Source organism: Sus scrofa, chromosome 6, assembly GCF_054392235.1.
Source record: "Sus scrofa isolate SSC_HxYL_T2T_F1_AM1 chromosome 6, Sscrofa_HxYL_maternal_Yorkshire_Landrace_v2.0, whole genome shotgun sequence".
NCBI classification, from domain to species: domain Eukaryota; kingdom Metazoa; phylum Chordata; class Mammalia; order Artiodactyla; family Suidae; genus Sus; species Sus scrofa.
In genome coordinates this window covers 165758696-165776983 of record NC_139388.1, presented here as the reverse complement: position 1 = coordinate 165776983, position 18288 = coordinate 165758696, and the positions used below count along the sequence as shown (strand labels likewise).

The 18288-nt window shown below is 36.3% G+C and overlaps 1 protein-coding gene across 4 annotated transcripts in view; it reads right to left on the bottom strand.

The window, feature by feature from the left end:
• The window catches only part of FAF1 (Fas associated factor 1), a 438758-nt gene that overhangs the window by 265823 nt on the left and 154647 nt on the right, over nucleotides 1-18288 (bottom strand). For all 4 annotated transcript variants that reach the window (XM_021097817.2, XM_084965116.1, XM_084965117.1 and 1 more), the window contains 2 exons: nucleotides 10251-10342; nucleotides 4334-4425 (listed from right to left, as the gene is read on the bottom strand). In XM_021097817.2, the coding sequence (XP_020953476.1) occupies nucleotides 4334-4425; nucleotides 10251-10342 (184 nt within the window). The remainder of the gene's footprint in view (nucleotides 1-4333; nucleotides 4426-10250; nucleotides 10343-18288) is intronic.

Here is an 18288-nt window from a genome sequence, read left to right as displayed (position 1 = left end):
GGAATAAAGCTTTGTGTATTTCTGACAAAAATCTAGAAGCTTTAGTAGATGGAGAGTCAGACGAAGATTCCACTATCAAAAAGTATTCACTGTTGACCTTAAACAATTCACAGAACTCTTCTAAACACCTCAGTTTCCCCGTTTATAAAACAAAGATATCAAAATCAGCCTGTATTCTTATACAGCTGCTTATAAGAATCAAGTGAGAGTTGAATGAAAAAGATTACTATTGGTATTTATTAGCATAAATAATTATAATTACAATGCTTTGTAACTTGTGCTTTTGCATATAATGTACCACTCCTGCTTGCTGAATTTTTACAACCACCCGGCAACTAAAAAATCAACGCTTCCCATTTTATAAGTGAAAAATCTAACACTCTACCCAAAATGGGACTATAATTCAGGATTTTTCTGACTAGATCTTGGTATCTTTTGTATGGAGAGATGGATTATAATCACATTACTTTCCTGACTTGGTTGTAATAAATTTTGTTTAGGAGTGACACTGTAACATTGTGACACCAATGATGTCTAGTCCGTTCAGAGAAGACTGACACTCGATAAAGAAAGAACCTGTTTGCCATTGAATTGGAATTGGAATGATGGAATCCAGCAGCAAGAACTCATCACAGTTCTGCACTGCAATTAATAGGCAATTTATTATCCAGTTCTCTATCTTCCAACATCCATTGACTCATGACAGAGAAATAAAATAATAAAACCAATTACATATCAAACCAACCACAGAAATAAAATATACCTTTAAAAAAAAAATCCCAAATTGGAGTTCCCGTCATGGTGCAGCGGAAACAAATCCAACTAGGAATCACGAGGTTTCGGGTTTGATCCCGGCCTTGCTCAGTGGGTCGAGGATCCGGCATTGCCATGAGCTGTGGTGTAGGTTGCAGACACAGCTCGGATCCCGCGTTGCTGCGGCTCTGGTGTAGGCCAGCGGCTTCAGCGCCAATTCGACCCCTAGCCTGGGAATCTCCACATGCTGTGGGTATGGCCCTAAAAGGACAAAAGACAAAAAAAAAAAAAAAAAAAAAATTCCAAATCTGAGATGACGAAATGGATGGGGTAGGGTAATATATATATACATAAACTTTCCTATTGTCCTCTACCAACTTCATAGCTCTTCCATTCATTTGCAAATTTTCAAATATAACACTAAGAATCAGAATTACCTTTTATCTTCTCTTTTTTAGGTTGTACATTAGGTTACAAATCACAAGTGAGATTTGTATGGATCTACCAATTACAAAATAATTTTGCAAAAACAAATCTATTTGAGTCATTATGGAGTTTAGCATGGGACAATTTTATCTGTCTACCATATTCGTCATAATATGATATGCTATACAAATAGAAAATTACTTTTGGATTCCACTATACAGTTAATATTTCAAAAATTATTTTTTCGATAAAACACAAAATGAAAGCACAAATTAAAAATAATTTTTACCATTAGCTTTTAGGGCTCTGTATGGATTTTTTAAAAATTGACTCTCATGAAGTCAGAATTTAAGATATATATCACAAAAAAAAGAAAAAATCTCTAGTTTTACAGAAAGATACCTTAGATTAACACACCTTAAAGATATACAGCTTGGCCTTTCAGTTAGATTTTAATAAAATGTGTCTTAATATAACTTTTTCGTTAGCAAGAACTTCTAATGACCCTCCTCCCACCTCCCAGATACACTGTTTTATGTCTTTTAACTGGCTTTGGATTTTTCTGTCTTGTTCCAACACAGGAAAAAGCATCATTATAAATAATGAGATGTCGCCAATCTACTTGTAATTATGTAGGTTACATATTGGATGACAGTGATTACAATTTGTTCACTAACCTACAAGATAATGTTCTACCTGGCCAAATACAGAACCTACACTTGCTATACTATACAGAAAGAAACGGTATGAACACAAGGACTACAGGTTCTGTTTGCCTGTTTGTAATAGTGTGCAAATGCAAATTACCATTAATATATGATCTGGACATAGAAGATAAAGAACAACCCAAGAAATCATTAAATTCCCAATCTAAAACAAACCATTAACAGACTATCAGATACATTTTTCTTTTTGTCTTTTCTAGGGCTGCACCATGGCATATGGAGATTCCCAGGCTAGCTGTAGCCGCCGGCCTAGGCCAGAGCCATAGCAACACCAGATCTGAGCCGTGTCTGCAACCTGCACCATAGCTCACAGCAACGCTGGATCCTTAACCCACTAAGCGGGGCCAGGGATCGAACCCGCAACCTCATGGTTCCTAGTTGGATTTGTTAACCACTGAGCAACGATGAGAACTCCCTCAATATCAGATACAATTTTGTTACATTAAACTTTTTTCAGTTCAATGATTTCTCCTTTGGTAAAGTCAAATTTAACTTTCTTTTTGCTACTATCCACCTGTAATGTTATGATCTATAAGAAATAAACATTTAGTCTTCTTTTCCATCCAAAGCTCCTAAAATCCTTGGAATTTTCTAAGTGATAAGAGTGATAAAAGTTGAAAGAAGAAAGGACTCTTTTGTTATTCATAATGAGCCCCTTTCAACCACACCTAGATTTGTTAAAGAGATGACTTTTGGAAAATTTCTCTGGATAGAAGCTGCTGCCAGGGGAACCAACCTCCTGATCAGAGGGGTGGAATTTTTGATTCTTCCATGCTCCCCTCCCCTCTGACCTCTGAGAAGGAGAGGAGCTGAAAGTTGAGTAAATTACTAACCACCAATGATTTAACCAATTATGCCTATGTGATGAGCCTCCATAAAAAAATCCTAGCTAAAGAGCTTTGGAGAGCTTGCAGGTTGTGTAACAAGAATGCATTCATGTGCTGGGGGGGTGGCACACCCCAAACATTATAGGCATTCTGTGCTCAGACCCTTCCAGATCTCATCTTATGCATCTCTTCATCTGGTTGTTCACTTATATTCTTTAAAATGCGCTGTATAAGAAATCGGTAGTAGTAAGTAGAGCACTTTTCTGAGTTCTGTGAGCCATTTTCGCAAATTATTGAACCCAAAAAGAAGTGGTGGGAACTTCCAATTTATAGCCAGTTGGTCAGAAACACAGGTGACAACATAGACTTGCAATTGGGTATGACTTGTAGTCAATTTTATGACACTGAGCTCTGACCTTGTGGGATCTAATGCTATCTGCAGGTAAGTAGTTGTAGAATTCAGTTAAATTGAAGAATATCCAGCTGGTGTGGAAGAACTGCCTGGTGTTGGGCAAGAGAAAACCACACATTTGGTGGCCAGAGGTGTCCTTTGGGTCATGCAGTAAAAAAAAATAGGACTTCTCTCTTCCATTACATAATAATAAAGATATTTGGTAGGTGGCTGGGAAAGCATTTGCCAATATTTGAAGCTTAGGGACACCAAGTTGTATTAAAAAAAAAGAAGAAAATGTGCAAAAAATGTGAAAAATCTAAAAAAACAACTTAAACATATTTCTAGAAGGATACTGTACTCACAAAAATTATTACGCTATCATGAGCTTAACCATTCACTTTAGATCAGGTTGTTTCCAAGCAATAATAATGTAGTATAAAATCAAACAGTAAAATTATTTGATCATTCCACTGAGTTTCACTATGAAAACTGAAAAAAGGAAAGAGAATCTCTATTCCCAATAGAAAATATTAATAAAAACTTTACATCAGTAGTTTTCAAACTGTATGCTGCAGAGCCCAATGAATTTTCCTCAAATACATGTTTTTTAAGCTATGGGAGAAACTGGAGTTATAGTTACTCATTCTTTTCCCTCCAAAGTTCTTCTCCTTCAAACACAGAAGTAACATTTTTGACCATTTTTTATATAATGGAGTTTTGCTAAAGCTTTTCTTTATAAAAAGATTTCAAAGTTCCTGTTGTAGCTCAGCGGTAATGAACCTGACTAGTATGCATGAGGATACTAGTAGGTTCGATCCCTGGCCTCACTTGGTGGGTTAAGGATCCAGAGTTTCCATGAGCTGTGATAAAGGTCGCAGACACAGCTCGGATCTGACATTGCTGTGGCTGTGGTGTAGGCTGGCAAATATAGCTCCGATTTGACCTCTAGCCAGGGGGAACTTCCATATGCCACAGGTGTGGCCCCAAAAAGACAAAAAATAAAATTAAAAAAAATTTTTTTTAATTCTATCACTGAAATCAAACAAATAAACTACCCAAATAGTTTGAAAGTTTATATAGTTAATAGCTGTTGGTTAGTTAAAGCATCAACAAGATTTTGATTTGACTTGGTTTTGATACTTATATACAGCTTAAAGCAACTTAACAAACTTTTCATTTCAGATTCCCAGGAGAAGTAAACATCTTACCCAGCATGACTAGATGATGAAGGAGGTGGCAAGTCTGGTGTAAGGACATAAAGACTGTTGTTTTTTGGCAAGTGTAGTGATTTTAGGACCGTCTGAAAAAGAAAAAATAAAAACAAACAAAAAAATAACTATTGACTATACAGTGTTAATCTTTTACTATTGTTCTTGGAAAATTGTCAATATTATAGTTTGTCTTTTCATCTTTGACAATTTCTTAGAGTAATACAGAAGAACTGTTGAGTCCAAATAACTTTGTTTTCCATACAAATGAGCATTAATTATGCATGTTAAAATAAAACACAAACTCTTTAGCTCATGAAGATACAAACATATAATATAGTTGAGCCTCATTAATCTCTTCATTGAAGAGGCATATCCTTGCAACTAATACCCACTTCATTCCAGGATCATTATAGCAAAAATTAGCACTACAGGTTTGCAGAGATCATTAGACCAAGAAAAGATCACATACAATACCTCAATCCAGGGAGTTCCCGTTGTGGCGCAGTGGTTACCGAATTCGACTAGGAATTCGGGTTGCGGGTTTGATCCTGGCCTTGCTCAGTAGGTTAACGATCCAGCGTTGCCATGAGCTATGGTGTAGGTCGCAGACGCGGCTCAGGTCCCGCGTTGCTGTGGCTGTGGTGTAGGCCAGTGGCTACAGCTCCAATTCGACCCCTAGCCTGGGAACCTCCATATGCTGCGGGAGCAGCCCTAGAAAAGGCAAAAAGACAAAAAAAAAAAAAATACCTCAATCCAAAGGCTTTATAGATGAGAAGCTACAGCCTAAGAGGTGAAACGACTTTGATGAGGTCTCTAACAAGCGTTGCCTAGATCGCTTAATTCTGACTCTAACTAGCCTTTTGCTGTTGTTGTTGTTAAAGCACTCGGTCTGGGGTAAATAAATACTCTTGGACTACCTCTGACCTACTACCTTGATAACCATATAAAATTGCACCAAATTTCTTTACCATAGAACTCCTACATAGCTTTTATACTCCCAACTTGATGGTAAATACTTGCTAATATACTTCGAACTTTTTTCAGACAGCAATACACATTAAGAAATACATTTTACATCTTTACGTCATAACCTAGGACAAATATTTTTACTCAATAGATATTTATTAATTCTGTGCAAGGACTACTCTAAACAGTGAAGACTGGGACGTCCTGTCATGGCTCAGCAGTAACACATCCAAATAGTATCCATGAGGACTAGGTTGATCCCTGGCCTCACTCAATGGATCGGCAATCCAGCGTTGCCATGAGCTGTGCTGTAGGTCGCAGACACGGCTCAGGTCCTGCATTGCTGTGGCTGTGGCTATGGCTGGCAGCTGTAGCTCCAATTCAACCCTAGTCTGGGAACTTCTATATGTCATGGGTGTGGCCCTGAAAAGACAAAAACAATGACAACAAAAACCACTGAAGATACAGTAGTGATAGTCTAAAACCCCTGATCTATGGCGCTTACATTTTAGTAGGAATACACGAAGTAAGTAACCTATATAGTTGAAGATTAGGAAGTGATAGTTTTCTTGACTAAACATAAAGCAGGAAAGGAAGGGTGAAGAATATGACAAGAGCACTGGCAGGTCCCTGCTTAGATTGGGCTCAAGAGAAACGGAAGGAAAGGAATTAGAGACAACAAGTATAGACAACTCTTTGGGAGAAGTTTTGTTATCAAGGGAACTAGAGAAACGGAGTGATTGCTGGAAGGGAGGTGGGATCAAGAGAAAAATGGAAGAAATTACATATTGTTTAAATGTTAACAGTAAGGCTCTACTAGAGGAAAACAGTGATGATACAGGGAAGAATTAGAGTGAAGTCCTTGATTAGGCCAGAGGGAATACAAAACTCAATCCAATGCAATCCAGAGCTTTGGTCTTAGACAGGAGATTGGATGGGCCATCTAGAGTAACAGGGGAAAAAGCAGAGTATGTGTATAAGATGCAGGCAAGTAAAGACAGAGCAAGTTGGGAGCTTGTGGAAGTCCTCTTGTGACTGCCTTTATTCTATCAGTGAAACAAAACAGGAAGTGAAGTTAGCATCTGAGAGTGAGAATGGCAGAGAGGTGTTTTAAAGGTCTAAGGATAAGCATAAAGCAGCCATTTAAGAGAATGTGGATAAACCTGGTAAAAAGACTATAATCCCCAGCAACTTTATGGGGCTCTATGAAGATTATGGTCATGAATTTAAAGATTTTGTTTGTCTCTAGTCCCATTTATCTGTGAGGCACAGAATAAGAAGAGCTGGACGTATCCAAGGTAAGGATTCTTGTCAAGCAAGCACCATGAAGTAAGAATTGAGGCTACATGCAAGAAAATGGTTACAGTGACTGATCACGGGATTTAGTCTACTGTAAACGGCAGAAAGAGAGGACACGAAAGAAGTAATAATCAAGAAAAGATGGTAGAAACAATGGACTGGAGGTCTGGATAGGGCTGAAGGACTGCTGTAGTGATGATACTGAAGGAAGTGAGCTAGAAGAAGAAATGAGCAGAAAGCAGATGCTTGAAATCGGGTTTTAAGAACTGCTATAATTACATTATACCACAGAAAGGAAATAAGACCACCTAGGATGGAAAAAAAAGATCACTGTAAAAAGAAGTTCAAGGAAATAAGAGGCCAACATGTTAGAAGAATCATTTACATGGATACATTACTAAGAATTAGGACAGAGAAATTACACACTAACAACCAAAAATCATCGAAATATGAAGAAAGATGGTGTCAAGAAGTTGGTGATTTATATATACACGTATGTATGTATGTATGTATGTACGTATACACACACACACAAAAGGGACAATGAGGACACATATTTTTACCAGTTAGTCCCTTGGTATGACGGCAGCTAGAGAAAAGCAATTAACATTGAGAAGCCTACAGAGAAACAATGTCCTTAGCAAGGCAGATTTCAGTCACGGATAGATGGTAAAGGGAATGTGTAGGAAGAGGTTGACAACAGAAGGAATTTTGCTAATGATGAATTAGTTCCACAGGGAATAGCACAAATGTTTCAAGTACTGTGGAGTAAAAAGAATAGAGACAGATATGGACTGTGCACAGACTACAGAGATTTGAGTGAGGGGTGGTGTGAGAATCTGAGACTCCTTGCAGTGAATGCCATAAACAGAAGGAAAAGGTGTCATGAAATTGGTCCTGGTTGAATCAAATAATGACAAGGCTGAAAGTGTTGGAAAACAAGGTAAAGCGGATGTCTAAGAAACCCTTTTAACCCTGAAGATGGAAACAGGGACATCTGGGGAGGGCTAATCTTACCCAAACATTGAACCCTTCATGAGAGGTCACAGCTGTGACTTAGATTCAATCCCTAGCTTAGAAACTTCCATATGCCACAGATGCGGCCATAAAATTTTTTAAAAATGCCAAGAAAGTATGCAAGTATAAATGTGAACTACCAATTTGCATACGTAGAATTCATAGGAACATAAATTTGGGAGCAATCAGAAAGTTAATGGCATAGAAATAGCAGTAACCACCTAGGCAGAGAACACAGAAATAAGTAACTGAAAATATTACTGGTAACAAAAAGCATGTTCAAATGTAGTCAGCCCTCCATATCCACAGGCTCCACAACCAAGGATGGAAAAGATTTGGAAAGGAAAAAATGTGAAAAGTTCCAAAAAGCAAAACTTGAATTTGCTGCACATCAGCAACTGTTTACATAGCATTTACATTGCACTGGATATTACAAGTAACCTAGAGATGATTTAAAGTATACAGAGGATTACAGGCCATATGCAAATACTATGCCATTTTATATAAACGGCTTAGCATCCATGGATTTTTGGTATGGAGAGTAGTCCTAGAACCAATCTCCTATGTATATTGAGAGACAGCTGTATTAGAATACATAGCTTTAAGAACATTTTCAAAATGATTGTTTTTCTCTTCCCAAACTGCCAAAAATGCCATGTTAAGACTGATTCATATCTATAGGTTTCTCAATAAACGAATGAATAAATGATATAGCTACATAACTAATGCATTATGGTGTTTTATTTCAGCCAAAGTTGTTGATTTACTCAGTGTCTCTTTTCTTCTTTCTTTCTTTTTTTTTTTTTTTGCTATTTCTTGGGCTGCTTCCGCGGCATATGGAGATTCCCAGGCTAGGGGTCGAATCGGAGCTGTAGCCACCAGTCTACGCCAGAGCCACAGAAACGCGGATCTGAGCCGCGTCTGCAACCTACACCACAGCTCATGGCAACGCCGGATCCTTAACCCACTGAGCAAGGGCAGGGACCGAACCCACAACCTCATGGTTCCTAGTTGGATTCGTTAACCACTGCGCCATGACGGGAACTCCGTCTTTTATCTTTTAATGCATGTTTCAATTGGAACAGCCATATAGCACCAGGGGTCAGCCAGTTGTGGCTGTGCAATAATAGATCCAGCCTACTGCCAGTTTTTGTATAGTCTGTGAGATGAGTATGGTTTTTACATTTTTAAATGTGTGAAAATAAATCCAAAGAAGAGTAGTTCATGATATGTAAAAGTATATAAATTGCAAATTTATATGTCCATAAGTATTGATGCACTGGAACAGAGTCATGCTCACTCTTTCACATATGGTCTAATGGCTGTTTTCAAGCTATTACAGCAGAACTGACTAGTTGCAACAGGCTACATGGCCTACAAAGCCTACAATATTAACTATCCAGCTCCGTATAAATATAGTTTACTGACCTTTAATTTGGGACATCATAATTTGTACCTAAATTTATAATTATCTTGCCAAGCTGAAATTCCTGTAAATAACTTATAAAAATGCTCAGAACATTTCCATATATCAAATGAACCCATATCTAAGTATTTATAAGCACAATGTCTACCAGAAGCCACTGACAAAGAAGAATTGAACCTAAAGTGAAGATTCTAAGTTTATGCCTATATATTGAAATACAAGGAGTTCCCGTCATGGCACAGTGAAAATGTATCTGACTAGTATCCATGAGGATGCAGGTTTGATCCCTGGCCTCGATCAGTGGGTTAAGGATCCAGCATTGCTGTGAGTTGTGGTGTAGATCACAGATGTAGCTCGGTCTGGCACTGCTGTGGCTGTGGCGTAGGCCAATGGCTACAGCTCCAATTCGACCCCAAGCCTGGGAACCTCCATCTGCCATGGGTGCAGACCTAAAAAGACAAAAAAAAAAAAGAAAGAAAGAAAGAAAGAAATATCAACTCAGTAGTGTGAAAAGATTTGATAATTATTTCTTTCTCAGAAACCTAAAAGTTTAGAGTTAACTCATTTCTTTCCATTCCTTCCCATTCTCTCTGTCAGAAAAAGAATAAGTGTGTGAGATACTTTAGGCTAATATTGGGTCCTTGAGAACAGCAATTAATACCTTCAAATTGCAACACTTTGTGCAAATTCTTAAAATGTAATACATTCCATGCACCTGCCCCTATCCAAATAAAGGAATAAATAATCTTTATCAATAAATTTTCCAAGATAAAAAAAATGCTATTACCTTCTTTGTTCCATAATTAATACTTATGACATAAATGTATATACTATGACTTTTTTCAGACCAGTAAGTAATGGTTCAGTAAATTATTATTCCAAGGTACCTACTGACATCATGTGAGGTTTGAGAAAAAAGTAAAAGCTTTCAAAAGAGAATGCCAAATTAACTCCTATAAAATAGAAATAGGAAAAACCTATCATAGAGTGGTTTCACTTACATTCCCAACTCACTTAAAACAGTTTTTACTATGAAAATGCTTTATCTTGAAAAACATTGTTTGTTGATTCCCTATATAAACTAGGTTACTATTATCAAATCTACATCTGTTATATGTAACATTAATAAAAAACTAACATTATACATCATTTGGTCAATAGCACAGCTTAACATTCTTTTTATTTCTAGGTAATTAAGAAACTCACACTGTCTTCCACATCTCCAGTCTTCCAGCCTTTTAACAGCATTTTAGACATAGGTATCTGAAGTTCGTTTTCTAGAATCTGCTTAATTTCTCCTGTACAAATAAGAAGAGACCAGATATTACTAAAAAATAATGCAATCAATATTTGTTCATATCCACAGTTAACATTAGTACCATGCACATGGTCCATAGTCAATGACATCTGCCTGATGAATGAAGACGAAAATTTTCCTTTTTACATATTTTTTATAAATATAGCTGATATTTATAATGTACAATGAAAATTTACAATGAAATTTTGTAAAATTTACAATGAAATGATATACAATGAAAATTTTCAATAGTTCAATTTACAATGAAATGATATACAATGAAAATTTTCAATAGTTCAAATTTCAAAATTTGATCACAGAACATGTTGCCCCTTTGAGGAACTCGGGATTCAACACTATGATAAAAGACCCCACAATTAAGTAAGTCACTTTTTAAAAAGAAACAGCTATCAGTGATTGAGGGTTTGAATAAAAACAATCTATTTTAAATCAACCAACTGAAAATACCTACATATGTGCTCAGTAAATGGCAGGCGTAGTCAGTAAAGGTATAAGATTTTAAAAATAACTGTAAATCAACTGTATTTCAATAAAATTTCTTTAAAAACTTGAGACATTATAGTATAAAGAAAGCAAACTGTGCAATGAAGATCTAGATTGACATTTCATCTTGAAAAAGTCAATAACTCTCTTCTATTCTTAGTTTTTGCATCCATAAAACAGGGACTACTAATGCCTACCCCTCTAGGGTTCAAGGATGAAAGGAAATAACATTCATGAAAGTAGCTAGGAAAAAAAATAAAGCCAATGTATATAATCTATAAGAATTTAAATTATGTTAAAGAGAAATGCAAAAGGATTTCAGAACAGAAAAAAAAATTATGTTGTATCAAATAGAAATGGCTTTGTGAGAAAGATTAGGCTTAAAATATAGCTAGACCTAAACCAAGCATCAAGTATAGCTGGGCTGTGAAGGAGAGCCAACTCAAAGGCAAGGATATTCTATTCAGTGAAGACAAAAGACAAAAGGTAAAAAGGCAAAAATGAAAATGATGCTAATGAAAAACAGGAATCACAATTTTCCCAAATTCCACAAATTACTTTTTAGGAATCAGGTACACTAATAAATTACTCAGCTAATTTCTGGGACTATTATTAAACAGATCATTAAATCAGAAGGTACAAATTTTCTTTTTTTTTTTTTTTTTTGCTTTTTAAGGCCACACCCATGGCATATGGAGGTTCCCAGGTTAGGGGTCAAATCAGAGCTACAGCTGCCGGCCTACACCACAGTCACAGCAATGCCAGATCCAAACCGCGCCTTCGACCTACACCACAGCTCATGGTAACACCAGATCTTTAACCCACTGAGTGAGGCCATGGATTGAATCCGCAATCTCATGGTTCCTAGTGGATTCATTTTTGCTATGCCACAACGGGAACTCCAGAAGGCAAAATATATTTCAAATATCTGTTTTTATTAGGCTGATTAGTCTATAATTTTATTATTTTTTATATATAATGATTTTAATTTTTTCCATTATAGCTGGTTTAATCTGTAATTTTAGATTAACACATAATTCAATTCCATTTATAAGTGATTAAACACTGCAGAAAATGACTATACTACATATTAAGAGAAGAAAAGTCACTTCATGATGACAAAGGAAAAGAATGGTAGAGTTTAAGCTATACAAGTTCTATGTATTTTCTTAAAGAAAATTCCTACCTGGGCACTTTGGATAGTGATTAAACATCATAAAAAGACTCTGACGCAACATTATATTTTAGAAGCACAGACTTTTATCAACTTTGGCCTTAAAAAATATCACTGTTGACAAAGGATTATTCTGTTTAGGGAAAGGATAAAAAGATGAACTGTACTTCTTACACCAAAAACACATAAACACTGCCTTTTCATGTGTGGCTAAGGTTGCTATTTCTAGAGCTGTACCTATCTGGAAATCGGCTATGCTCTTAGAAATCTGCCCAGTGCTTTCCTCTTAGAAACCCATCTTCACCTTCTTCATCTGACACCTTCTGCTTAAACTCTTGGATACCCTTAGCATTCATTACCTAAAGGAAAGGAAAAACAAAAAGATTTAAAAACCCCCAGTTAGGAGTTTCCGTTGTGGCTCAGTGGGTAACGAATCTGACTAGAAACCGTGAGGCTGCGGGTTTGATCCCTGGTCTTGCTCAGTGGGTTAAGGATCCGGTGTTGGCATGAGCTGTAGTTAGGTCGCAGTCACGGCTCGGATCCCGAGTTGCTGTGGCTCTGGCATAGGCCGGTGGCTACAGCTCCAATTAGACCCCTAGCCTGGGAACCTCCATATGCCGCAGGAGCAGCCCTAGAAAAGACAAAAAAAACAAAAAAACAAAAACAAAAAACCCAGTTAGTTTTTGCAGCAAGCTTGGGTAACACATAAAACAAAAAGTCTTTTTTTCCACAGGTAGAAAAGAACAGAAAACAAATTCAGCATCATGATAGCAACCCTGTATCCCTCATATTTAAAAAAAAATTTTCTCTGTTGATCTCAATTTCTTCTTCTGTAAAGTGGGAATGATAACTACAGTACTAACACTTCATTGGGCTGCTATACTAAATGACATATGGAATGGAAAATACTTTGTATTAGTATGTGTCCAATATATTCAAGAGACTCAAAAAAATGCCGGTAATTTTAAGTTGCATTATTTAAGGTAATACACACCAAAGTGTCCAGCATACTATCTGGCCAGCATAGGGACTCAGTAAACAGTAGTGCTGTTCAAGGATATTCAAAATAATTCAGGGCAGTGAAGTGCTAGAATGCAGCACGTTTCAGAGCCAGTTTTCATCTCCGGGTCTCTCTGGTTCCAAAGATCTTAACACAAGATGGCACTGCCACTACAGTACCCCTGGTTGTTATTTCAAAAATTGTGAAGATATGCAGATATCATCAAGCATAGTCCATTGACTTTGTAAACCATATATCTGATAAGGGTTTAACATCCCAAATATATAAAGAATTTATATAATTGTAAAAAAACCAAAACCAAACAAATAATCCAATTAAAAATGGGCAAAGGACTTGATTAGACTTTCCAAAGAAGATATAAAAATGGCCAATAGGTACATGAAAAGATGCTCAACATTACTAATCACTAGGGAAATGCAAACCAAAAATCGTAATGAGGTATTATTACCTGATGCCTATTGGAATGGTGACCATCAAAAAGACAAGAGATAACAAATGATGGCAAGGAAATGGAGAAAAGAGAACTCTTGTGAACTGTAAATTGGTATAGCTACCACTGAAAACGGTATGGGGGTTCCTCAAAAAATTAAATACAGAACTACCATGTGATCTAATAATTCCACTTCTGGGAATATATTTGAAGGAAATGAAAACATTATGTCAAAGAGATATCTGTTTCTCCATGTTCTTAGCAGTATTATTCACAATAGCTAAAATGTGGAAATAACTCAAATGTCCATAGACGGATGAAAGGATAAAACAAGTTATAGTATGTATACATACAATGGAATGTTGTTTAGCCATAACACAGAAAGAAATCCTACCATTGGCAACAACATGAATGGACCTTGATTGAGAGCATTATCCTAAGCATAAGAAGTCAACCAGAGGAGGACAAATACTGTAGATCTCAATTAAATGAGGAATCTTTAAAAAAAAAAAAAAAAGCTCATAGAAAAAGATCTTGTTTGCGGTAATCAGAAGCAGAGAATGAGGAGAAGGGGAATTGGTTGAAGGAGGACAAAAAGTACAAACTTCCCATCATAAGAAAAGGTACTGGGATATAATGCATAACATGTTTACCCTGCTGTATGATATATTTGAGAGTTGTCAAGAGAGTAAATCTTAAGAGTTCACAGGGGAAAAAAACCTTTTTTTTTCTTTTCTGCATCTGTATCAACAAAACTTACTGTGGTAATCATTTCACTGTGTATATAAGTCAAGTAATTACACTGTAAAACAAACTGAATACAGTGTCATATATCAATTACATCTCAATAAAACTGGAGGAAAAAAGGACAAAAAAAACCAAAAACACAAAAACCGGAGTTCCCGTTGTGGTGCAGTGGTTAACGAATCCAACTAGAAACCATGAGGTTTCAGGTTCGATCCCTGGCCCCGCTCAGTAGGTTAAGGATCTGGCGTTGCCGTGAGCTGTGGTGTAGGTTGCAGATGTGGCTCAGATCCCACGTTGCTGTGGCTGTGGTGTAGGCCGGCAGCTATATCTCCAACTGGACCCCTAGCCTGGGAACCTCCATATGCCGTGGGTGCAGCCCTAGAAAAGACCAAAAAATAAATAATAAAATAAAATAAAAGTTTAAAAAAAAAAACAAAGAACAGTCCATTGAATCCAACATACTTTTAAAAAATTAATTGGGTTATGATTTACATGTAATAAAATTAACTCCTGAATTTTAACAAACATATATATACCATTGTAACCACCACCACAATCAAGATAGAGGGTATTTCCTTTATCAGAGAAGTTTGCTCATACCCCTTTGAAACAAAAACTTGATCTTACCCCAACCACTGATCCTCCTTCTCACCCTAAAGATTACTTTTATCTGTTCTCTTTATGTCTAGGTGATAAAGTTTTTGAGAATCATCCATGTTGTTGCATGTACCATAACTAGTTGGTATTTGCTTAGTAGTCATTGCTTAGTGGTCCATTAAATGCTACAGTAAAAAGCCTCTGAAGTGGCTTCCAATGCCAACCTCATAATATTCATGCATTTTATAATCTCCTCCCTCGAGTGTGGGCTATACCAAATCACTTCTAGTGAAGATAATGCAGTAATGGTGACAGGATTTCACTTCTGAGTTAGGTTACAAAAGACTGTGACTTCTGTCTTGCTAGGACACCCTTTCTTGCTCCTGACTTGATCATCTTGATGAAGCCAGCTGCCTTATTATGAACTGCTCTATGGAGAGGCAAACAAAGCAAGGAACTAAAGGTGGCCTCCAAACAAGAGTGAATAAGAAAATGAGGCTCCTAATTTAACAGCCCACATGAAAATGAATCCTGCCAATAACCACATTAGTAACCATAGAAGTGGACCTTACTTGAGCCTTGAGATGATATATTTCAGCCCATACAAGACAGGCTAAGCCACGCCTGGATTCCTAACCTTCATTAACGGTGAGAAAACAAAATGTTGTTTTTTAAAACCACTAATTTTTGAGTAATTTGTTACACAGCATCCAATAACTAATACATATAGATAGAGCATAATCTGTTTATCCATTAACCAGTGGTGAATATCTGGGTTGTTTCTCTTTTTCCCCATTGCAAATAAAGATGAACATGGTGTAAACATAGGTGTTGATTTCTCTTGAGTAAATACCTAAGAACGGAGTTGCTAGATTTTAAGTGCCAAACTGTTTTTCAAAGTGATTGTATCATCCTACATTCCAACTTAAATTCCAACTGGTCCCAACCATAACAATTAGAATTTTTCTTTTTAATTTTAGTCATTCCAGTAGGTGTGATTTCTCGCTGTGGTTTCAATTTGTATTCCCCAATGATTAATTATAACTAATTACACTGAGTATATTTTTGTGTGCTTATTGGCTACCTACATATCTTCTATAAAGTGCTGAATTGATACAAGTGAACCTGCATTGTACTTGATTTTAGGAAGGAAATATTAAGTCTCAAAGTACTACATTAGTTGTATGTCCTTCAGCAATGTGCTTTACAGGTTGACAAAATTTCCTGCTATTCTTACTTTGCTGGAAGTTTAATAATAAAAAAAAAACCATGAAATTGTAAATATTGTTGTTAAATACTGTCTAATGCTTTTTCCTTCATCTACTGAAAAGATCAGATGAAACTTCTCATTCCATTGTATTCATTATACTAATACGGTGAATTACAATAATGGATTATATACAAGCTGTTAAACAAGCCTTGTATTTGGATAAAGCCCACCTAACCATGAAGTACATTATACATATATGTATATATTTTATTATACTTAATGAATTCAATTTAAAAATATTTTGTAGAGGATTTCTGCCTCTATTATTGCAAGAAATATTAGTCTGGGGAGTTCCCACTGTGGCACAGCAGAAACACTCCAACTAGTAACCATGAGAATGCGGGTTTGATCCCTGGCCTTGCTCAGTGAGTTGAGGATTTGGTGTTGCTGTCAGCTGTGGTGTAGGCTGCAGGTGCGACTCAGATCCCACATTGCTGTGGCTGTGCTGTAGGCCAGCAGCTGCAGCGGTGATTCAGCCCCTAGCCCGAGAACTTCCATATGCCACACATGTGACTTTAAAAAATAAAAAAAAAAAAAAGAAAGAAAGAAAGATCACTCTATAGTAGTTTCTTTTTGTCTGGTTTTGGTATCAAGGTTAATGCTGGTTTCACAGAATGAATTAGGGAATATTTCATCTCTATTTGTGAATGATTGTTAATATTTCTTCCTTAAATATTAGATAGACTTTACCAATGAAGCCCTCTGGGCTTGGATTTTCTTTATGGGAAGGTTTTGATTGTAATTATATCTTAGATGTAGAGCTATTAAGATTTTAAATTTTTTCTTCTGTCAGCTGTGGTACCTTACACTTTTAAAATAAGTTTTCTAGCTTTCTAATGTTTCATGTAACTATTAAATTTACCGGCATAAGTTTGTTCTTAATGTTGCTGTAGAATCCGTTAAATGTTTGTAGGTACCTTTCATTTTCAATATGATGAATTTGTGTTTTCTCTCTTGTTCTTATTCTACAGCAAGAGAATTATCAATTTTACTGATCTCAAAAAATAGCTTTAGGTTTTATTCATTTTCTCTATTTATTATTTTCTGCCTTATTAATTTATGTGTGTGTGCATGTGTGTATAAATTTTTCCTTCTGTAAGCGTTTGATTTCCTTTTAAAAAAATTTCTTTATAGCTATATTATGATATAAAATAAACTGCACCTATTTACAGTCCACAATTTGATAAGTTTTGACAAACATACCAAACAATGAAACCAACATCATAATTACGATTATGAATTTATTCATCACCCCCTAAAAGTTTTCTTATGCCCCTTGGTAATTCTTCTACATTACCCCTACCGCACCCCCAGGGAACCGGTGATGTGATGTCTATGATTACGAATTAGTTTGAGTTAGCTAGAATTTTAGATGAATGGAATTTCAGAATGCATTTTTAAATTTATTTTTGGCCATGCCCAAGGCCTGTGCAGGTTTCCAGGCCAGGGATCGAACTTGTGCCACAGCAGCAACTCAAGCTGCTGCAGTGACAACACCAGATCCCTAACAAGGGAACTCCTCAGAATGTATTTTTAAAATCTGGCTTCTTTCACTCAAAATAAACTATCCAAGATTCTTCCACATGGTTACATGTAACAAAAATCCATTACTTTCATTCTACTGTGTGGATACACAACTATTTGTTTATCCATCCACTTGTTTATGGCCTATGGTTTATTTAGAAATACACTATTTAATTCCAAAATATTTCAGGACTTTATTACATATTCTTTTGATTTTCTTTTTTTTTTTTTAAATGGAAGTTCCTGAGCCGGGGTGGAGCCACAGCCACAGTAGAAGCAACACTGAGTAGTTATGTTGTGAGCCACATGGGAGGTCCTCTTTTGATTTCTATTTTATTTCCACTATTGTCAGAGAACATACTTCCCATGATTTTTAAGTCATTTTAAGTCACTTTCTGCGACTTGCTTTATGGTTGAGCATATTTTCTACCTTAATGAACGTAGCAAATGCATGTGAAAAGAGTATGTCTTCTCCTATGGTTATGAGGAGCATTTTATACAATTCAGTAGGTCACACTGGTTGATATGCTGTTCACATTTTCTGTCCTTTGTTCTGAACATTACTATGACAAAGGAGTGTTTTTATCTCCAATTACAATTGTGGATTTGTCCTTTGCTCATTGCAGTGCTGTGGACTGGTTTTTTTCCTTTATTTACTTTCAGTCTTTTGTTGTTATATA